General features: G+C 38.5%; 1 protein-coding gene and 1 pseudogene across 1 annotated transcript; one reads left to right on the top strand and one right to left on the bottom strand.

Annotated features, from left to right (window-relative positions):
- Positions 1-4086: 4086 nt before the first annotated feature.
- On the bottom strand, positions 4087-6331 carry LOC126597714 (AAA-ATPase At5g57480). Its single transcript, XM_050264525.1, has one exon. It carries the CDS (start codon positions 5886-5888, stop codon positions 4308-4310), a length of 1581 nt encoding a protein of 526 aa, XP_050120482.1. The 5' UTR covers positions 5889-6331; the 3' UTR covers positions 4087-4307.
- A 15625-nt stretch (positions 6332-21956) lies between these two features.
- Positions 21957-22611, top strand: LOC126595087 (mitochondrial uncoupling protein 3-like; annotated as a pseudogene).
- Positions 22612-24569: the final 1958 nt, after the last annotated feature.

The following is a 24569-nucleotide window of genomic DNA, read 5'->3' on the forward strand; positions in this document are numbered from 1 at the left end:
AATCGAAAGCAAGCATGTAGCAAGTAATTGGAGGAATTGTAGTGGAGGAGTGAGAGGGTAATGGAGAAATAGTAAGTGATACAAAAGTGAAAGAGAACTACGTTGGTGTTAGGGTTAGGAATTTGAGATATTTTTGGGGTTAAATTGAATATGGTGCAGCAAACTGAGTATCACTAAGTATGGTAGGTTTGGTCACCTGCGCACTTGGGCTAGGTTGTTTGTATGATTGTGCATGACTTCAGGGTAGATAATGTATTCACAACGTATTTTCACAATGTTGATAATATATATATAGTATCATCATTATACTGTAAATATAGTACAGATACGTTGTCAATACAAGTCATGTGCAAACCATGCGTACAACCCAGGTGGGCAGGTAAAAATGATTATAGTTTATACAACAATATTTTTATACCAAAGGTAGCATTTCTGCTAAGTTTGAAGCATAAAAATGATTATAATTTATCAATGTGATGGTCAATTAAACCCTCATAGATGATTCTCGACTACCGATGCATACATGCGACGATCACAACGTATTTTAACCTTCAAATTCAGAATATGCCATCTTGAGAAGCACCAACTCCAATTCTCATGTGTATCCTGATAAGCTAACAAGTGAGATCTTGGTTTTTTTTTCATCCTTGTTGAGACCCAAAAATGTCACATGCAAACCCAAGCAAGTCTCAATACTCAATTCTCATACAAACCCCAAGTCATGCGTAAACACATGCAAAGGTGTGGAATCGAGAAAGGAAAATATTCACAGTTATGCCACGCTACGGTAATTAAATCGGGTATTTGCATAAATCATGCCAGGCCCATGAAAATCCATGCATATTTATCATGCTAACTACTATTCACACTAAAATAAGCTCAAATCACATGCACGGGACTTACTAAGTGAATTGCGATGTGGATGGTTACAAAAGTTTATTGGGTCTACGCGGAGTCAAGATTATGGAAGACTTTGGGTTGCTTGGGCCCAAGATTCAAGCCCATAATCTTTGAAGTCCACCGGATAAGTTTGAGAGAGAACAAACCTAGTGTCTTTCTTTTCATAGCAAGTCAACCAATCTAGTTAGGAAGGAACCAAATCTCAGGCCTTAAGTTCACGTGTTAACCCGGCCAAACATGCATTTAATGAAAAGAGAGGTTAACTTTCACTTCCAAGCCCACGCAGAAGAATGACACATGAAAGCCAGGAGATGCGTTACCAGAAGTAACACATGTGGAAGCTGACCCAAAAAAGTAGTGCCTTTGGAAGGAAGCGCATTGTAGTCTTCACTGGCGCTTTAGTGCTCAGCTATCTCACACCAAAAAGGAAGGTTGCAGCTAAGAGGAGGATTTAGCCACAACTAGAGATTCCTTAAGAAACCTGGAAATGAATCATTCACCTAAAAGAGGTATCATAAAGGCAGAGAAGAAGAGGAACTTGACCAAAAAGACTAGACTTAAGGAGAACGTTAGGAGGTGTTTAAGGATTGTGATGCACCAAGCTAGGGAAATCACTCCCTAAATGCAAACAGTCTCAAGCCTCAGGAAGGCCACCTTTGCAAACTTAGTGTTTTCCACAACCTCCTTTTAAGCATCTTAACCATTAGAAGCATTGTTATTACCCTAGGAAACTCAGATACCCAACCTAGAATGTCATATAACCATGCAATCTCTCTCTCTCTCTCTCTCTCTCTCTCTCTCTCATGCTAAATTGATAAACTTCTAATTTCCACACCATGCCTCACTTGAGCAAGTCTTTATTTGCTTAATCATGTTACCTTTGAGTCATTGATCTAACCAAGATATTTCCTAAGACGTGCCTATCCCTTTGGGATATCTCGGAACTTGGTATGAAAGAAGACCAAGAGAGACAAAGGGACACCTGCGAATCCTAAGTCCATTTAGACCTAAAAGTCCCCAACACTACCTTCCGAAAGAAAATAGGGAAACTGCCAAAAATGATCCATTTTCTTATTCTTAGGATTGAAATAGGACAAATTAGCCATGCACAAAACTGAATGACAAAATATCCACATATGCCATTTTTCTGATTTCGAAGAGAGAGCTGTAAGCTCTTGGTTTTTGGGTTGGCTCAAATGTGTGAGCATATCATGTGCATGTCACTGGAAAGAGATGATTATTAATGAAATTTCCAGAATCTAGGTTCAGGTCAAAGATTTGTAAACTACAGATCTTTAAGAGATTTCCAGAATTTAGGCCTCCATATATCCCCCAACCCCGTTAATTGCACGTACACAACTAAACCAAAGATTTCCTCCAAATACTGCATCAAGAACCCTAATTTCTCACAGTAAAAACAAAAATATCAATTTGAAAAATTGAAAGCTCCAATCTTTGCCGCAACACTTGAATCTTAGAAAATGACACATTGCATCAATAGGACAAGTGCTAACCATATGTCCCTAACCACCTTGTAAACCATCCGATCAGATTGGCAAATTGTGTGTTTGTTTCAAATAAAAACAAGAACAAAAACAAAAATGTCCAAACCCTCAGTGCTGCTCCCATCCACTAACCCTAAACCCATCGAGTGGCTCCAGCCACGTCGAGAAGTTAGGCAGTCTCGACACCTATCTCGTTGGCTTCCCTAACTCCAAGGTTGCCACTCTTTCCTTATTCTCTCTCTCTATGTTTCTCTCTCTACAAAATGAAAAATGAAGGTTGGAATTTCTAGGTAACCCATTTACATGGGAGGGTAATTTGGTAATTGTAAGTTTTAGAAAAATCTTATTTCTGTCATATTGTTGTTCATGTCGTGTGCATAGTCTGTGCATATCCGAAAATCCTATTTTGATCCTAAAATTTACAAAATGAGTCATTTTTGTCTATTTTCAAAAAAAATAAAAGAAAGGAAAGCTAAAAGTCCCTCAAAACTAAAAAGGTGCAGCTTTCAAATTTGATGGTCGATACGATATGCTACTCACAAGGCATGTTTTTCATGGAACAACTTTAATAAGAAGTTGTTTGTCACATGTCACCACGTAGGCCAAGATCTACTCAAACTCTGTCTAGGCAGCTTGACAATCCAATCTCTTTTGCCTTTCCAACTCAAATATCAAAATCATCAACCCAAAAATGAAAATTGTCAACTTTTTACTCATTAGAAGCCAAGACTTTTTCTGCTGCTTTTGCAAACTCAATCCTCCTTTTACAAACATAAAATCTGGGGCTTGTTTGCCTGTTTCCACCTTTTCATGCCTCCTATTCCCAAACTACCCCCTCTCCTGTGTTCCTATCCATTCACACAGTTCCTTTCTTTCCCTTTTTTTTTCTATACTATCATCATTAGATACTAGTACATACAAAACTCCTTCGATATAGTGGAAACGAGAGTGATCTCCTGTAACCCTTTTTTTATAAATTCAGATCTTTTAATTTAATGACTGACATCATTTGTCTATTATTTCGAAATATCAAACTTAAGTACAAACCGACCAACCAAACTCAAAATGTTCTAAGAAAAACTCAATTAGGTTACCAAACCTTTTTATCTTGCTTTCAAATGCACTTTGAGATCAGCAATGACTTACTCTCTTCTTTTTGCCCTTAAATCAATGCCCTCAAGAATTTTGTTGCTCTTAAATTGTCATGGGTCTTGGTTAAATTCTTGTTGCATTGGAATCTAGACCTATGATAATCTCAGCCCTAACTCGTTATCCTATGCCTACTTCGAGCCGTTAGATTGAATGATTCACCTTCTACACTTTAATTTTGTACTCGTTAGATGAAATACTTAAATAAAAAATAAACGGATAGAATTAAAAAAACGAAGTAAAAAAAGATGGTGCGAAAATCATTCTCGTAATTAAAATGCCGACATCTCCACCAAGAGGCAAAAGTGGCCATGTGAACTCCAGCCCCAGGTGGTCTCTCAGAAGCAGGTCAGCCAGCTAATGGATAGCATCTTTAACAATATTATGTAATACCAAACATCTCCCACCAATTGTCTTTTTAACACACAAAAGCAGCGTAGAAAGCAAATCAGATCATATGGTCACCAAACCACATGCAAATACATAGACTTATCTATGCCATTGCAACGCAAAGATCATATTGGTTTCAATATTCTTTTGGCTGCAAGTAAATTGGATTTCGATTTCATTATTCAAAGTACTACAAAGACTAGAGATTCTTTTTATAACATGTTAGAATTGGATAATGTAGAAAGCTTCTAATTTTCTCATCCCCAAATCCCACAAATCAAAATTTGAATATCCAATACTTTTCAAATCTCAAACTTGCCCACTCCCTTTTTAAATCCTGAATCCGTCACTAATACCCTACGTTCATTTTTCTATAATGTCATCATCTTGTTTTTTATCATCCTCTTCATCACCTTTCTTGCAGCTGTCCTGAACAAGGTCACATGACCCTTCATCTTTAGGACTCTCCAATGCCCTCTTCTCCTGCTCTTCTTCCTCTTCTACATCTTCTTCCTCTTCCAACTCACCACCCCCATTACTCTCTTTCTTCTTCCTCCTCTCCGCCCTCGCCTTCAAGGCCTCCAGCAATTCCATCACCGCATTGCCCTTATCCCTCCTGTTCTTAATCAACACCTCACTCACATCCGCAGGAGTCATTGCCGCCTTCTCCAAAACCTCTTCAAACTCCCTTGTAATCTCCTCATCCAAATCCCCCTCGTCGTACCCCAAATAATTCCTCAGCAGAATCTTCAACGCCGGGAACAAACAGTGGCTCATGAAAATATGCATATCCATTCTCCCACTCCTCAGCAATGCAGGATCAAGCTTCTCAATGTGGTTGGTTGTGAACACGAAAATTCTCTCACTCCCACAGCACGACCACAACCCATCAGTGAAATTCAACAACCCCGAAAGCGTAATCGAATTTCCTCCGCCACCCTCCTCCCCAGAACCACCAACACCACCTCTTATCTCCCCTGATTCATAGTAATTCCTACCCGCATTCCCTCCGCCACCATTGTTCTTCCTGTTCGTCAGATTGATCGAACAATCAATATCTTCGATCACAATAATCGACTTGGAACTAGTCTTCATCAGCAACTTCCGCAGCTCGGAGTTGGTGTGCACCTCCGTGAGTTCAAGGTCATAAATATCGTAACCAAGATAATTCGCCATTGCAGCGATCATGCTCGATTTTCCGGTCCCCGGAGGTCCGTACAAAAGGTAACCCCTCTTCCAAGCTCTCCCTGTTTTCTGGTAAAAGTTTTGGCCATTGGCGAAATCCATGAGATCGTCCATGATCTCCCTCTTCGTCTTCGGGTCCATCGCCAGCGTCTCGAACGTGCTCGGATGCTTGAACGGCACGGATTCCCAAGGATGTCCGCGGGAATCCAACGATCCGCCACGGGAATTCGTGTACAGAAGCCGATCCTGGTTTTTTCTCCGGATTTCATTGGCCTTTTCCATGATATAGTCCAAGTAGTTGTTGAGGATGAGTAACTTGTCCTTCTTCTTGATGCGGAGGGTGAATCCTCGCTTCTCCTCCGGCAGCGGCCGCCAGGAGAAGGTCTGGTTCTGCCGTTGCGTGACAACGTGCTCCCAGAGGACGGTAACGCCGTTGAAGTTGTCCACCATGCAGTCGTTGTTGGAGAGGCCGAAGGTGATGGCGCTGGAGTTGAGGGCGCGCGTGAGGCTGAGGCGGGTGCCAGTGATGGAGACCGTGGAGCTGAGGTAGAGCTGCACGGCGTTGTAGAGCTCGTTGGTGTTGACGCCATCGATCTCCGTGATGTCGAAGTAGTAGTAGGAGGAGAACCAGTGGAAGATCTTGTTGAAGAGCTTGGCGAAGGCGTAGCGGAGCTCCGGTGGGAACACTGCTTGGAGGAGGCTCTGGCAGAAGGCCAAAACGCCTAGCAAAGAAGCCAAAGAGGTCCAATACTCCTTCATTTTTGGTGTGAAAATACTTGGGATTTTGAGTGGTGGGTTTTGCTCAATTTATGGAGGGATGATGAGATTTTGAGAAATGGGTTTCGCACAATTTAGAGAGAAGTGATAGAATTTTGGAACTTCTGAGTATTTTTCAAATGGGGTTTGCTGGATATAGAGAAAAGTAATGAACTTTAGAGTTTTTGGGGTATTTTAAGAAATGGGTTTTGGTTATTTTATGGAGGGAGAGAGGGGGAGGGGGATTTTGGAGTTCTTGGGTTTTACTAACAAATGGGTTTTGCTCTGAATTTATAGAGTGGGGATTTGATGGGGTTTGGGAATTGTTTGTATGAAATTAGTGGATGAGAGAGGGAGAGAATAAAGCAGAGGTGAAAAGAAAAGGAAGGAAAAGAAAAGAAAAAAATGTTTGAAAAGGGATGGCTTTTGGGATGGGGGGGGGAATTGGCTGGCCAAGGAAGGGAGGGGGGATATAACATATAAGTACAAGAAAGAACAGCAAGAGGGAGGGGCTAAAAAACAAAAGGGGTTTCTGGAGTTCGGGAAAGAATCAGAGATGGGGCCTCCTGCCCCATTGTGTTTTTTGATGTTTTGAGTGATTTACAGGGGTTTTTCTTGGACTTTTACCCTGTTTACTATTATGCAAGATTTAAATGTATAGCCAATGGTAGAGAGAGAGAGAGAGAGAGAGAGATATATATGATGGACAAAGAATGTGGTAAACCACCGGAGGAGGGAGGGTTTCACTGATGGCTGCAGTCCTGCTGCTTGGAAATCTCAGAGGAAATTGGTTAATGTGGGCTTTGCAGGCAATGTATAATAATCAAAATAATAATATATAATAAGTAATATAATTTTGAGACATTATTATCATTCATTAATTTACCAACTTAACAGATATTTTGCATGAAATAAGAAATTATTATCATTCATGAATTTACCAAGTTAACAGATATTTTGCATGAAATAAGAATGGAAAGCAGAAAGAATATTGATGGAAAAAAGTTCAATGTATATGAGGACCCACTATGCTTTTTTGGTCACATGTCAAACATATTTAATTACTAATACTAATTGCCAGATATTCTTCAAAATACTTTCGATTTGGTGAAGAAAAATCTTGACAGTTTGATTATATATTTAATTTTGAAAGAGTAATGCGAAGGTGTAACATCCTACATTGCTTATGGGAGTGAATCTTGTAAGTTTTAAATGTATATTCTCATTTCTACCTAGCATGAGGCTTTTCGGAAGCTCACTGGCTTCGGGTTCCATCGGAATTCCGAAGTTAAACGAGTTTGTAGCGAGAGCAATCCTAGGATGGGTGACTCACTGGGAAGTTCTCGTGTGAGTTCCTAAAAACAAAACCGTGAGGGCGTGGTCGGTGTGACAGCCCGTCCCGAAACATTAATTATTTTGTCCTCGTTAGTGTGGAATGACGACTTTACCCTTAGCGTTGGGTCGTAATTGGATATTTGGTCTAAGGAAAATGAAGTGAGTTAAAAGAATTGGACCAATCATTTTAAGTCCTAATTATTTGGATTCAATTAGGACTTAGATTTTCTTTGTTTTTGGTTGGTGACCCAACTTGGACCACACACACACACCCAAACTCCCGTTCACTCTCTCTCTCATTTTTCTCTCGGATTTCCTCCATTGTCCGTACAATTGTATGGACAACTCCTCTAGCAACCATTTCATGCACGGATCGAGGCTGTGAAGGTGATCTTTGTGTTCTTTGTAAGTCCAGGAGCTCATCCATGTCATTATTTCGACGTGAAGACTCGTAGAACTCAAGTTCCCTGGGCTCCGGTAAGGGGTGAATTTTCTCTGACATGATTGCGAAGGTTTTAGGTTGTTTTGAGACCTAAGAAGGTATTATTCTTGCTTTTCTAGCATGTTGGATCAATTTTGGAGTGGTTTTGATGTAAGAATACTCGGGTTTATGGAGTTGCAGGTTTGGCCGATTTTCACGAAATTTTTCCGATGAGTTTTCATTGATTTTAGGACCTTTGAAAGGTACAATCATGTTCTACTTATTGAGGGCTTCATTTTGGTATAAAATTTGTGAAATTTGTGTAGAAATGAGTGAGATATTGAAGTTTAAAGTTTTTTCTAGAATCTGGTGATAGCAGCGGTGGCCAGCGCCAGACTTCGGCGAACCAAGGAAGAAGGAGCGCATATTCCCTCAAAGTTGACGAAATATTCTAACGGCGTCAGGTATCTTTAACGGTATATTCTAATATTTAATGGAATATTCCCTAACACCGTTAGGGAATCCGTCAGTGTGCCAGGCACATGCTTGCGCGTGGGCGGCGCTTGTGGCCATGCCTTGGCCGGCGCGTGAGGGTGCGTGGAACATCGGAAATTTTTTCTAAAAATATGGGGATGTTCCTGGGGTTGAGTAGGCCACGATGGTATATTCAAATACCTCAATTGAGCAATGTATGAGAAGTTATTACCTAGTTTTGGTTATGTGCTTTAAGATAACGTTTATATAGTTGTTTCGCATATAGATGAGACATATCCTGAGGATGAGCGTAGTCAAGCAAGACTCGGGGGCTACAACCCTTCCACATATCAGTGAGTGGGCTTTTGGTTTTCAATGTATATATATATACTTGGTATTTTTCCCAGAAACTTTAATTAAATGGTTTTATATGTTGAAATGCCATGCCAAATGCTCTCTATGTTTAATTGTTCATTAGTATGGTTATATATATTGTTGCTCGATGTTGCAGACACTCAGGTAAGCTTCAGGTGAGTATATTAATGGTAGTGAGTAATTGTGTTAAGATGCATTTAGAGATTGTTATCCTGCACCCCGATGTTAGTGCTTCACTCGAGGACAGGGCCTAGCCTTCACGTGATTGTTCACCTCTCGCACCACACGCTCACCTTGGATCCAAGGTAGGTGTCAGCCTGTCGTACAGACCACTTTAGGTGGTTCTGACTCATAGGTGACTTGCGATACTTCGCACAGCCTTCACCTGACCGTAGCACTTGAGCGTATTTATTTACACCCAGCTTGTCGCACAGATCACTTTAGGTGGTTCCGACTTATGTGCAGAGAACTAGTTGATGAGTCCTAGATCCAGCCATACAGGTCACGTTAGGTAACTGCGGCTGCCGTACCATCTCATATTGATTTATTTCACCTGACTTAGTTATTTCCTTGCTGAGATATTTGACATGGCATGATTATGGATTTGCTATCTTAAACAGGGTTTTGAGATATATTTATATGCATTCTATTTTTCTGGGAATTATATAGGTTTTACGGCGAGAGGTTACTACTTTTGATAAGTGAAATGGTTTTGAAAAGCTTTGTTTTTGCCCACTCACACTTTCTGTTTTGCTCCTCTCCAGGTTCTAGTTAAGAGTGCTTGTTGGTGGCTTACGAGGAATCGTCGGCGGTTCTGACAGATATCACCAATGTAGGATCATCTTTGGTATTGTATAATTAATATTCGTCCTGCTGGACTACACTTAGGCTACTTATGCTCTGATTGTGTGTATTCACACTTAAATCTTATTCGCATTTCGTTTTGTCATTGTCTTCCGCACTGCACACATGGCTACGTCACCCTCACGTGATGGCCAGCATGCCTCGATCTAGGTTGGGGTGTGTCAGTCGGGACCCAAAGCAGACAAGATCGTGCTACGATGGAGTCGAGCCCGGGATGTGGTGGGGGCCCGGGACGGGATGTGATAATTTGGTATCAGAGCCAATCCCTGGCTGGATGTGTGTCGACGAGGACGTCAGGCCCCTAATAGGGGTGGATTGTAACATTCCACATTGCACAGGGGAGTGGATCCTATAAGCCTTATATGTATATTCTGATCTCTACCTAGCATGAGGCCTTTTGGGAACTCACTGGCTTCGAGTTCCATCGAAACTCCGAAGTTAAGCAAGTTCGCAGTGAGAGCAATCCCAGGATAGGAGACCCACTGGGAAGTTCTCGTGTGAGTTCCTGATAGGAGCATATTTATGCGACTGAGTTAGCTTGTTCTCATGCATTTATGTTGTTATTTCTTAGTTAATTATGTATTTTAAGCTATTTTCGTGTGTTTGTAGGTCCATAGGCCTTATAAAGCAATAAAATGCATTTTGGTGCATTTTGGAGCACTTTTGGACTTGGAATGGATAGCACATGCATGGAGCAAGGTGGATGGACGAAATTGAAGACTAAAGAGGCTAGGAATGTGTTAAAGAGAAAGAAGAATTAGTGTAAAATGGATAAAGAGCTCAGCCACAAAGGGGTGTCACTCCACCATTCACCTTTCCATCATTGCCATGCACCACCATTGCACTCCTTTTGGATTCCTATGTCGTGCATCATCATCCATTTTCCCTCCATTGACTCATTTGTTGCATCATTCCACTTCTTTTTCTTTGTCTACCATGTGCACAATATCCTTTCACCTCCTTGCACTCATTGATTCACCACTTACTCACCTTTCCACCCATGCCATGCATCATCACCCTTGTCCCCTTCATTATTTCAGATTTCATGCATCATTACATTGAATCATTGTACTCCATTGCTACACCATTCCTTGTTTCCTCCATCATTTCAGATTCATGCATCATTACATTGAATCATTGCACTCAATTGCTACACCATTCCTTGTTCCCTCCAAAAATCATTACATTGAATCATTGCACTCAATTGCTACACCATTCCTTGTTCCCTCCATCATTTCAGATTTCATGCATCTCCTTGTTCCCTCCATCATTTCAGATTTCTTGCATCATTACATTGAATCATTGCACTCAATTGCTACACCATTCCTTGTTTCCTCCATCATTTTAGATTTCATGCATCATTGCACTCAATTGCTACACCATTCCTTGTTCTCTCCATCATTTCAAATTTCATGCATCATTACACTCAATTGCTACACCACTCCATGTTCCCCTCCATTGCCATGCACTTCCTCTATAAAAGGAAGTGTGTGTAATATAAATGGAGTTCATACTTTGTTAGATAATTCACTCCCATTTTCAACACAACCTTCATCAAAACACACCCATTCATCTTCACATCCATTCCTCCATAAAAACAAACCTTCAAACACTCACCAACATCTTGTGTTGTAGCAAAGGAAGGGAAGGAAAGTGCTTGGACGTGTTTGCTGTCCAACTTGGATCGTTGGAGCGTTTAGGTGTTTTCTTTCTTTTGTTTCTAAAGTTTAAATTCATTTCATTTCGTTTTGTTGTAAATATGAGTGGCTAAACCCCTCTTGGCTAGGGGTGATTTCAAAGCCATGATTATGTGTGCAATATAATTTGATAAATTCCAGTTATGAACTCTTGAATCGTGAATGCAATTGGCTTAACTATTTGATTGATAACTTATTTGTATTTGTTAATTAAGGGTCGACACTTAATTGGCATGCATAAATCCAGTGCTAGAATATAAGGAAGTTTCACATAATCGTTACAAACTTATATTCACATGTAGTGAAGGTCGCTTATAAACGATCGCCTTAAGTTCAATTCCTAGCATGAGTGACAAGATGTCATAGTTGCAAGTGCTTTGTCAATGCTTATGATTTTCATTAAACGTAATGATCTTTGATTGTATCTCTATTATGATGTCATGTAGGGAACTTTAGAAGAATGTTTTGGGTTGTCGAATGATGTCATCCAATCTAATAAAACAAGGAAAATCTGAGAGTTAACTAGTGATGTCACGGTTAATTTGGAGCATTGTCATTTATAATTCAATGAAGTAGTAATTGGAAATCGAGTTGTTTGCAAACATATCATGTGTGGAGAAAAAACCTTTAGCTATCACATCCATCATCTTATTTCTCAAATTTGTTTTACAATCTGTCTAGTTTTTCATACTTGTTTGTTTGTTTCAACTTCGTCCAAAACTCAATCCCCCTTTACTTTAGTGTGTCTAATTAGTTAGAATCTGTTTTAATTTGTGTTTTTAAATGTTTTGATTCAAGTAAAAGTCAATTTTCATCCAAAGTCATTCCTAGTGTCTAATTTAAGTTTATTTAGTTGTTTTAAGCTGTTTTGAGTATTTTAAGTTTGTTTTGAGTCTTGTGAGTCTTGTTTAAGTATTTTTAAGTTTAGTTTTATATTTTTGAGTCAGTTTAGAGGTTATTAGCAAGCCCACCTAATCCCCGGTCCAGAACGATCCCTACTTATACTTATATTACAGTTGTCAAAACAGGGTTAAATTTGTGTGTTAAGTTAATTTTCGCATCGGTTCCCAGAAACAAAACCCTGAAGGCATAGTCGGGACCCAAAACGGATAATATCATGCTATGGCGGAGTCGAGCTCGGGATGTGGTGGGAGCCCGGGTCGAGATGTGGTGGGGGCCTGGGCTGGGATGTGACAGAAGTAGACTAAAATTTTAAATTAAATTTACAAATTAAATTATGTGTCATAAAAAAGAAATAAACACGTTAATTCACGTTTAAGTAATAATTCAATCATCAACAACTATATCATTTGATTTACAAATTTGTTTAAAAAAAGTGATCTCCCTAACATTACTCATTTTAAAATTACCATCATTGGTTTGAGACCAAAGTTTAATGGATGCGTTTTGTGATCTTGTCTCTGAATATTAGCTTATATAAATCTAGAAGGTCGAAAACCCATCACTTCGTGTGTAGGTATGGGTTTCACCAGTGTGTTTTTGTTTGTCTTAGAGACATTTTCACTCATACATAAACTTCAAACTTTAAAATAAAGCTTTGAACATTTAAGTAAAAATAAAAAAAATTCCAATGAATGCTCTAGTGTCGTTAGAGCTAGCATAGTTGTTTTTTAATGTTTTTTTTTTTTTCTTTCATGTTACTCAACAAACAAAAGTTTTAAATGACATATCCCAATGACCAAGAAGTTCTCTACTATCAAGTGGAACCATATTTTTAGGGAAGCAAACTTTGTGACGGATGCTTTTACCAAGTATGGATTATGTAGTCCGTCGAATCACATTTGGGAATATGTCACTCCCCAATTTGCTTCTTGCCTTGAACTTTGATTGTATCGGTACTTATTGTATTTGTGGTTTCTTTTTTTTAATGAAGTTTGATTACCCAAAAAAAAAAAAGTTTTAAATGATATATTCTTGCAATATTCCAATTTAAAAGAAAATTATCCTCCAACCATATACACATGAAATCTTTCTTTTGTAATAATATTGAGACCAAACAAATTTTATTACTATAAAGAGAGAATTAGATTATTATTTAATAGATATATATTTACAAGCGTTACTTTTTGACTAAATAATTCTTTATAAAAGATGTCCCATTACAGAGTATTTGCATTAATACTGGATCATGTACATTTCCAAAATGTAAACATTAAGAAAAGAGTTGAGAAGACACGTAACATAGTCATCTTTTAAAGTCTCTTATGTACTTTTCTCTCTAATTAAACCGAGATGTCGATTGAGAGTCCATATTTAAATTTGTTACCTTGAACTTGTTTTGCAAATTTATGCAGAATAAAAATACTTTTACGGTGCTTGCATATTTAAAACTCCGACAACCACACCACCCTATCGCCACACTCACTTCTCACCACCGACTATGCTTCCCTTCCATTCTCTATCTCCCACCCCTCACCATTTCTCTCTCTTCAGAGCCCGCACTAGATCATGATCTTTGCAAGGAAGATATCTAATTGATCGATACAGTTGAAATTGGAAACTACACGACGACAACGGTAAAGGAAATCTGGAACGATATGACAACGACGAACCCGTATATCTAAAACGACGCAAAGTGACAACAGGAAAAAATCTGATATGGCTTCGCCGATGAGAGAAAGGATGAGAGATATAGATGGAGACAAAATGAAGTGTGGGACCCTTTTTATGGGCTTATGACACGTGGTACTCAGTGTAGTTGGAATGATTGAGAGATTTTTTAATATGACCGGTACACAAGATGGTACACTATGTGTCACTATACAATTGGTGGGATATGTGTGCTAAAAAATTAATAACTTAAAATAATAAAAAATTTCACCACTTCTATTAAAACACGTAATGTAACATTTGTGTTCCCGTCACAACGAAAAAAAATTTCGAAATGACCTGAAAGCTCAAAATGAGATCAGAGTTACAAAGTATTTTGGATCAGATTATCACAGGGCAAGGTAGTCTGGCACAGCTCCATTAGCTCTAAGCCCATTGAAGATATTACTTGTCTCCCAAATAAGGAAACCCTAATTCAAGTCAAATTAGGGTATCTTAAGGATTAGACAACGTAATTGTAATCTTAGGAGGATTGGATATCTTATCCTGGATTACCCTTCAGGTTGTCTCTCGATTTAATTAGGGTTACTCTCCCTACAATAGGATTCTCAAGATCACTATAAATATCCTAACCTGGGCATTTATCTCTTCAATACTGATATACGCTATCACTCACACATATTCTCTAGTACACGTTGTCGTCTACGCGTAGACATGGAGAAACATCTCCTATATGCCTAAGTCAAGGCACCTTCGTCAAGGATGGTTCACGATGTACACACATGACACCATTTTTTCTTAGAACTATACTCGTGATTTGATCATCCATCCCTGGAGAAATGTAGGCAATCTGATCTGGATTCAATCACACTCCCCAATCAACCTCATTCTCCCCTCGCAGAAGTTCTGTTGACCCTAAAAACTACCAAGCCTATGTGGCACGCAAGCCAAGTAATCTATGAGCTAACTACGTCGTTCGATTGTGTGCGGGGCGTGCCAACTCTCGGCCGAGCTCGGCCGAGGAGTAAAATTTGTTGATGTTGCGTTTGGTGCCTTGCTGACTTCTGAATCTCGCAACTGCGGCCGAGGAAAGAACACTCTCGGCCTTCGGGTTCTAGAGCCTGAAAACAAGGCTGCTAGTTCTGCAACGTTCAATATCAAATTCGGCTTTTAATGTGCCGAATGTAATAACTTGTAACACCTCACTTCACCGAAAAGGCTAATGAGATGACCTCTGCCAATAAGGATTCAAAAATCCTTCTCGATCGAGACTTGGATAGATAACTAGTCACCCTCGACGCAGTGCTATCTATGCCGACTGAAGATGTTGCGAGACTGGCTGGTTCTACGGTGATAGTGTTATCTATGCCGACTAAAGATATCATCGGTTGCCTTCACAGTGTTGTTTATCCAAACTGAAGGTGTGTCGGCAAAAAAAGAAAAGGAAAAAGTCTCAAGGTTGTTGAGAGAATTTGTGCAGGGCAGTTGTGTGTTGAATTGAAGGTCCTTCTGTTTTCTACGCATCTCGTATTTATAGGACTATCATCTTGATAGTCGTCGTGTTGTAAAACTGCCGTCAATTCCAACGCTTCCTCTTGCATAACAATTTCATGCAAAACAAAATATTGTTATGCCTTATCACTTATCAGCACAACACCACCACGTGCTAATTAATAGCATGTATCAATTATTAGCACATATCTTTATGCTAATAAGCACCTTAATTTGAAACATACCACATCCTGCATGCATGGCTAACCAACTCCAAGCACACATGGAGTTGATTCTCTGTTGATTACGCATCTTGGCATCCCATTTAAATGCATGCATTAATCTTCTGTGCCAATCAATATCCGTTTGCCAACCAACTCCACAATATATTAAAACTCCTGATAAAACGCTCTAATCCTCCAATCCACCATGCGTCCAAACTCCAAGAGTCCTAAATCAAATTGAACAGCATTACTTGCTTTGGAAATATAATTTGCATCTCATCTATCTTTAAACAACCAGCTGGATATAGCTAATATTAGGTTTAGTTAATCTAACATATATTAAGAGATAATATTATGATTAAAACCACCATATTATTCTTTAATAATAGTTGAAAATCATCTTAACCACTTTATCATTCAACGGTCTAAAACTCTACTCATCTAACAGCCTCGATTACTCAAACCGATTGTGTAATTTTAGGCCCAAACAAGTTCATGGGTAATTCTGACTGAATTTCACCTCCGTCCGATTATGTGCGTGATTTTAATTCTAACAATTGGTGTTTTTATTGAGAGTGAGCTCATATTCCACAGGCTAACAACCTCTACTATGAACAACAAAAAAAGTATGGGCACCGATCGCAATAACTTTATGATTTACTGAAAGACCACAAGGCTTGAACGAAGGCAGAAGATTCCTATCGTTTACTTCGCATCTTTTATGCTTTACTTCAATTGTTTGTTTGATTACACAATTAAATTGTTGTTGTATGACTGCATCAAACATATTGCTTCTAGGTCCATGCATAAAGGGTTTTGTTCAAATTTGTTAAATTTAATTTATGGCCTTATAAGTTAATGAACGCCAGAGTCAAACAGCAATTTTCAATAATCTATCACTACTACAAAAGGGGATATCACTGGCGTTTTAAAACCGACAAGAAACGCCAGTTAATGTTGGATATTTGGTAAAAATCTGACATTAAATCGTGCAATGTCGGATAAAGTTACCGACATCAATACTACCATCACAAAATGGTAATGATGTCGCTTAGCCCCCTTAATCCACCACCAAGAAGTAAAGTAATATAAATAATAAATAAACAACAGCGTCGCTTAAAAGCAACATCATCCCTTATGTCGCTTTTAAGCAACATGAAAATCTGACATGATGGCGCTTAAAAGCGACATTAAGTAACAAATAAACAATTAAATAATAAGATGTATTGTCGGTCCAAACCGACATCATGTAAGTTAAATAAATAAAATAATCTAGCTACTGTCGTCCATAAAGCAACACCAGATATATTAAAAATAATAAACTTTAACAGAACTCCCTCCATTTTTAGTTAATAACAATTAAATAACAATTACAACAAAGTATATGAAGATAAGCCCACTTGCGCGTGTTGGAGAGCAACACAGAGATGGAATGGCGTTCGTGGTCATTGCAATGCAGTTTTGACAAAACACGAACACAATTGGAGAATCATACACCTAGAGTTTGATAGTATTCGATGACTAAAAACCCTCAATTCGAAGGTTGATTTCTTCTTCAAAAGAACGAGCTCTGAATCTCTGATAGAGAAGTAACTGCAAGATAATGTTGCAATTGAAAACCACACAAGATATATATAAGCACCAAGGATTATATGAACCACAATCGTATTTTACTTCCTACCAAGATAAAGATCGAGTACCAAATCAACGTAAATTCACAAAAAAATTGAAAGCAAAAAACACATTTACTAATTAAAACCCTAACCCTAGACCCATACGACTTGATTTCCAGTACCAGACTTGATTTCAAGGCGGTGGCTCCGGCCTCCTTCGAGAGCTTCTTTTCTGCCTTGGGCTTCTTCTCGGCTTTGGGCGCCATTGATGGAGTTGGGTGACAGAAAAGTTCGCGGAGTTGGGGATTTTTCGATTTAGATTGAAAGACTCTAAGAGTTGGATATTTTTGAGATGGACTTAAAAGATGAGGAGAATGTGTTTTTATACAATGGGAGCAGTTGGATTCTATTGGCTAAAGTGGTTTGACGTGGATCGTTGTCTGGAATGTGATTTGGCCATGGATTGGGTTTGGGAAAGTTCAAAAATTGACAGTTGCGATGTGTTAAGCTGGATCAAGCGGATTGGTGCCAGATCGGTGAGTTCTAGTGGAATTGGACGGTGGATACTTTCTGAATGAAATTGACAATGGACGGCTGAGATGAGGGACTAATCAATGACATCAAATAGTAAAATTAGAAATATCAAATAGTAAAATTTGGGTGACATATGATAAAATTTTAAAAAAGAAAAATTCATTAAAATATTTTACAACAAAAAATAATAAAAGAATTGATTCTTACCGACTGTGAACTTGGTTTATATCCCCAAGTAAATTAGAAACCTTAAAACCATTGCACAAGAGAAATGCGTAGAAGATTCTAAAGTGAAATTTTTATATCCCCAAGTAAATTGGTATCCACTAGTGTAAATATTTGAAATTGAAGATCGAGTTAATTCACTGTATTCATATAGGGTCAAGGAGTGTAGCTGTAAAAAATCATCAAAATCGAAGTTAAAATAACAGTAAAATCGTGATTTTTCGTTTATAACCGTCGAAAGGTTTTATCTTTTTACTTGATCTCTGAATGTTTGTCTTTTGCAATTTTCGGCATATGCGATCTCGAAGTATATACAAACATGTTTGACGTTTGGATCATTGAAACTAGTTTCGTAGAATGCGTATCCCATCAAAACAATAAATTCACTAACACTTAAGAGTTTATTCATACTTTCATTAAGTATAACATAAAAATTATTGGTATCCACTAGTGTAAATATTTGAAATTGAAGATCGAGTTCATTCATTGTATTCATATAGGGTCAAGAAGTGTAGCTATAAAAAAATCATCAAAATCGGAGTTAAAACAACCGTTAAATCATGATTTTTCGTTTATAACCGTCGAAAAGTTTTATCTCGTTACTTGATCTTTGAATGTTTGTTTTTTGTAATTTTTGGCGTATGCGATCTCGAAGTATATACAAACATGTTTGACGGTTGGATTGTTGAAACTAGTTTCGTAAAATGCGTATCCCATCAAAACAATAGATTCACTAACACTTAAGAGTTTATTCATACTTTCATTAAGTATAACATAAGATTTATTGGTATCCACTAGTGTAAATATTTGAAATTGAAGATCGAGTTCATTCATTGTATTCATATAGGGTCAAGGAGTGTAGCTGCAAAAAATCATCAAAATCGGAGTTAAAATAACCGTTAAATCATGATTTTTCGTTTATTACTGTCGAAAAGTTTTATCCTGTTACTTGATCTCTGAATGTTTGTTTTTTGCAATTTTTTGCATATGCGATCTCAAAGTATATACAAACATGTTTGACGGTTGGATCGTTAAAACTAGTTTCGTAGAATGCGTATCCCATCAAAACAATAGATTCACTAACACTTAAGAGTAGATCGAGTTCATTCATTGTATTCATATAGGGTCAAGGAGTGTAGCTGTAAAAAAATCATCAAAATTGGAGTTCAAATAACCATTAAATTGTGATTTTTCGTTGATAACCGTCGAAAAGTTTTATCCCCTTACTTGATCTCTGAATGTTTGTTTTTTGCAATTTTTGGCATATGTGATCTCGAAGTACATACAAGCATGTTTGACGGTTGGATCATTGAAACTAGTTTCGTAGAATGCGTATCCCATCAAAACAATAGATTTGTTGATGCACAAAACTGAATGGGTCTTGGAACAACGTAAATCCGACCGTGAATCTGCAAGAAAGTAAAGAACACAAGGTGTATCGTGGTTCACCCCAATGTTTGGGCTACGTCCACACTGATGTTGATATTGTTTCACTCTGAATGGTGAATATACAAGAAGGCTAGAGGCAGTGTGCTCTCTAGCCTATTTTCTCTTTTCCCATGGCCTCAACTTGACCTCTCATAATGAGAAGAGTAAGGAGTCCTTTTATAGAATAAGGGCTCATCACTTATTACATATTTGCCCCTTCATTTATTACATAATTACATTTGAGTCCCCCGAGTATTTATACGAGGTCTAAATACGGAGGCCCTAAATATGGTACAAACAGTAATCCCCCAAGTCTTCAGTTAAGAGAGTCTTTTGGCTGGAGACTTGAAACTCAGTCCATGTGTGGGCCGAAGTAACTAGATGTCGTCTAGAATTGATACTCGATATGAGGCGGTGCTTAATGTGAAATGATGCTCAACTAGAAGTAGCACATGTTGCGAGGCTGCTCGGCTTGTGGCGTTGAAGGTGAGAGAGTCCCTTTTATAGAATAAAGGCTCGTTCCTCAATACATAAATGATAGGTTTTGAGTGATGCTCGCGGCGAGGTGGTTGCTCAGCAGGCGGCGATGCTCTCTAATGATGGTGAGAGAGTCCCTTTTATAGAATAAGAGCTCGCGCATCAATACATAAATGATGGGTTAGAGTTGATGCACGTGGCGAAGCGGTTGCTTAGCAGGTAGCGATGCACTCTAATGATGGTGAGGGAGTCCCTTTTATAGAATAAGGGCTCGCTCCTCAATACATAAGTGATAGGTTAGAGTTGATGCTCGCAGCAAGGCTGTTGCTTAGCAGGCGGTGATGCTCTCTAATGATGGTGAGGGAGTCCTTTTTATAGAATAAGGGCTCGCTCCTCAATACATAAGTGATGGGTTATGAGTAATGCTCGCTGCGAGGCGGTTGCTCAGTTGGCGGCGATGCTCTCTAATGATGGTGAGGGAGTCTTTTTTATAGAATAAGGGCTCGCTCCTCAATACATAAGTGATGGGCTAAGAGTCTCTCTCTAATGAAGGTGAGGGAATCCCTTTTATAAAATAAGGGTTCGCTCCTCAATACATGAATAATGGGTGCTCTCTAATGAAAGTGAAGGAGTCCATTTTATAAAGTAAAGGTTCACTCCTCAGTACATAAATAATGGGCTAAGTCCCCCAAGTATTTTTCATGAGGCCCAGTTGCGGAAGCCCAATATATGGTACATAGTGTAGTCCCCCAAGTCTTCAGTCAATAGAGTATGTTGGCTGGAGACTTCAAATTCGATCCATGTATGGGCCGAAGTGGCAGTTGTAAAGAGGCGGCCTTTGTATACCATGCACTGAAGCTTTGTAGGTGAAGCTTTGAAATTGAAGCTTTGAAAGTGAAGCTTTGAAGCTGGAGCTTTTGTAAATGAAGCTTCGAAGTCGAAGCTTCGTAAATGATGCTTTCGAAGTCGAAGCTTCGTAAATGATGCTTTCGAAGCTGGAGCTCTGTAAATGAAGTTTTCGAAGCTGATTGACATGAGTGATGCTCATGAATGTTTATGTTGATTGACATGAGTGATGCTCATGGATGTTGACATGAATGATGTTCATGAATGTTGACATGAGTGATGCTTATGAATGTTTATGTGTGATTGACATGAGTAATGCTTATGCATAATTTTGGAGTACTGGACGTACTTTTGATCACCTGGTTGGTGATAATAGCGGCAGGCTGCTGAACAATTTTGGAGTACTGGATGTACTTTTGGTCACCTGGTTGGTGATAATAGCGGCAAGCTACCGAATAATTTTGGAATATTGGACGTACTTTTAGTCACCTGGTTGGTGATAATAGCAGCAGGCTGCCAAATAATTTTGGAGTAATTTTGGAGTACTGGACGTACTTTTGGTCACCTGGTTGATGATAATAGCGGTAGGCTGCCGAATAATTTTGGAGTACTGGACGTACTTTTGATCACCTGGTTGGTGATAATAGAGGGTGAACCTTAAGTGGAGGGATGGAGGTTAGAGTTTGAAGCCATAGGGCCTGGCTCTTTTGGGCATATGGGCCTTCGCCCTCCCCATAACATTACAGCCCACTATTTTGGGCTTGCCCTTTTTTTTTTTTTTTTTTTTTTTTAATTTTTTTTTACACATCAGTATAACTTATTCAATAATTGCTCCAGTTTGCAAAAGACAACTTAATAAAAATTCACTAATGACAGTGGGTATGGGTGTGCCATGCTTCCTCGGCTTTTCTCCATCTCCAGACATCTTTTCATTTTTCATTATTTTCCTCCCTTTATTCTTTGCTTATGCTTTTGCTTTCTGCTTTTACTTTTCTTTTCCACCGCACCTCTTTGTCCACCCATATTGCTTTGCAAGGTCATCTTTTGCTTTTCTTGATCTCCCCGCTCATTCTCTGTCCACCCAAGGTCATCTTTTTCTTTTCTTGATCTCCCCACTTGAAGATTAGAGCATATAGATTTGCTTTTCTCGTGGCTTTCTCAGAAAGTGATTTCTCCATTATTCTCAGGACACTTGAAACTGAATGACCATTATTGTTCCCCCCATTGCAACATGTAGAGGATGTAAAACTATTCTGACTACATACGTTTTCCGTCTGCATTATCCTGGGTCATCAATGTTCAACTACCGCGGATCGGATCAAAGATCTTCTGCTTCTTCTGAAGAAGAAACCCTTCAACCCCATCGTTGTCTGTAGAAGATTCACACCTAGAAAGCCGCTACCTTTTCAGATTTGTCAATGTCATACCCAAACATGCGACTGCCCTCCTTCTCAGCGACCTCTTCTTCTTGGGAATGATGATGGGGACTGACGACGATGAAACAGAGCGAAAACCTAGGAGCGTACAAGAAGATATTACTAGTGTCGGTCACGACAATAGTGGCGGAGATGACAACATTTTTGGTCGGCCTGACGATGACGAGGCTTCAGCTGCACGGCGAGTCGGTGTTGGTTGGGTCAACCCGGAGTACAAACGCGTTCTGGGTCACCTCAGAAATCGTGCGAGAGCAAGGTCCGGCAGGATTGTACAAGGGCTTGTCATCGGCGATTCTCAGACACCTCTTCTACACGCCTATTCGGATCATCGAGTACGAGCAGCTAAGAAGCTCGCTGAAGAGCGACGATGGGTCCTTCTCTCTCCCTGCCAAAGCTCTCTCCGATGGGATCTCCGGCATCATTGCTCAGTTGGTAGCATGCCCTACAAATCTTGTTAAAGTAAGGATGCAAGCAGACGGTCGGACGGTGGCGCAAGGTATGTAGCCTCGATATTCAGGGTGTTTCGATGCTTTGAACAAGATTGTACGAGCAGAAGGCGTTGGGGGACTGACAAAAACCCAAAACTTGTTTTCTTGTTGAGCCCCCTTCTCCGAGATGACCGTTTCTTCCTTGGAACAATCGGGAAGGAATCAAGATCAGATTTCGATTTCTTAGCAGCACAGAAACGGATGAAATCACATTTGCAAAAACAACTTCCAGCTCATTGAAAAAGTTCTCTCTCCACCTCTCGTACTCTGCAGTAGTCTTAGTTTCTGTCTCTTTTGTTTTGGTGGGTTGTGGGAAAAGGCGTGAGTTCAGAGGCAGAGAGAGAGAGAGCTATGTGTCTGTGTCTCTGTGTGTGTTTTGCAGATTCACGGTGGAGGTGAAAAAATGAAAGAGAATCGACACAACTTTTTGTATCGTTTCCCACAGATAGTGCCAAATGTTGATGCACAAAATCGGAGGAGTCTTGGAACAACGTAAATCATACCGTGAATCTGCATGAAAGTAAAGAACACAAGATGTATCATGGTTCACCCTAATGTTTGGGTTACGTCCACACTGATGTTGATATTGTTTCAATCTGAATGGTGAATATACAAGAAGGCTAGAGGCAGTGTGCTCTCTAGCCTATTTTCTCTCTTCCCATGGCCTCAACTTGACCTCTCCTAATGAGGATAGTGAGCAATCCTTTATAGAATAAGGGCTCCTCACTTATTACATATTTGCCCATTCATTTATTACATAATTACATTTGAGTCTCCCAAGTATTTATATGAGGTTTAAATACGAAGATCCTAAATATGGTACAAACAAAATTCACTAACACTTAAGAGTTTATTCATACTTTCATTAAGCATAACATAAGATTTATTGGTATCCACTAGTGTAAATATTTGAAATTGAAGATTGAGTTCATTCATTGTATTCATACAGGGTCAAGGAGTGTAATTATAAAAAATCATCAAAATTGTGATTTTTCGTTTATAACCGTCGAAAAGTTTTATCCCGTTACTTGATCTCTGAATGTTTGTTTTTTGTAATTTTTGGCGTATGCAATCTCGAAGTATATACAAACATGTTTGACGGTTGGATCATTGAAACTAGTTTCGTAGAATGTGTATCCCATCAAAACAATAGATTCACTAACACTTAAAAGAGTGTATTCATACTTTCATTAAGTATAACATAAGATTTATTGGTATCCACTAGTGTAACTATTTGAAATTGAGGATCGAGTTCTTCATTGTATTCATATAGGATCAAGGAGTGTAGCTGTAAAAAATCATCAAAATCAGAGTTAAAATAACCGTTAAATCGCGATTTTTCGTTTATAACCGTCGAAATTTTTTATCCCGTTACTTGATCTCTGAATGTTTGTTTTTTGTAATTTTTGGCGTATGCGATCTCGAAGTATATATAAACATGTTTGATGGTTGGATCATTGAAACTAGTTTCGTAGAATGTGTATCCCATCAAAACAATAGATTCACTAACACTTAAGAGTTTATTCATACTTTCATTAAGTATAACATAAGATTTATTGGTATCCACTAGTGTAAATATTTGAAATTGAAGATCGAGTTCATTCATTATATTCATATAGGGTCAAAGAGTGTAGCTATAAAAAATTATCAAAATCGGAGTTAAAATAACCGTTAAATCTTAATTTTTAAAATAACCGTTAAATCGTGATTTTTCGTTGATAACCGTCGAACATTTTTGTCCCGTTGCTTGATCTCTGAATGTTTGTTTTTTGCGATTTTTTGCTGATTAGATCTCGAAGCATATATAAACAAGTTTGACGGTTGGATCGTGGAAATTAGTTTCGTAGAATTTGTATCCTATAAAGTTCAATGGTGTGTGTATATATATATATATATTAAGTAGATTTAAATTTATTTATTTTGTACGTATAACACTTAAGAAATTGAATGATATGTATATTTAAGTGGATCCAATGGTCACCAATTTTTAATATTTAATTTAATATATATATATATATATATATATATATAATTATTATAGTTTTTAGGGGTATAAAATTGTTAAATTAATATATATAATTATTACAGTATTTTTTTAGGGTTATAAAATTATAAAATTATAAAATTATAAAATTAATATTTTGCTTATCGTGTATCGTGCTACCCACGTGTATACCCGAACCAA

The sequence above is a fragment of the Malus sylvestris genome, chromosome 13 (assembly GCF_916048215.2).
Source record: "Malus sylvestris chromosome 13, drMalSylv7.2, whole genome shotgun sequence".
NCBI classification, from domain to species: domain Eukaryota; kingdom Viridiplantae; phylum Streptophyta; class Magnoliopsida; order Rosales; family Rosaceae; genus Malus; species Malus sylvestris.

Excerpts from the sequence above, each read along its gene's own strand:
- LOC126597714 (XM_050264525.1), bottom strand. The coding sequence starts at position 5,888 with ATGAAGGAGTATTGGACCTCTTTGGCTTCTTTGCTAGGCGTTTTGGCC.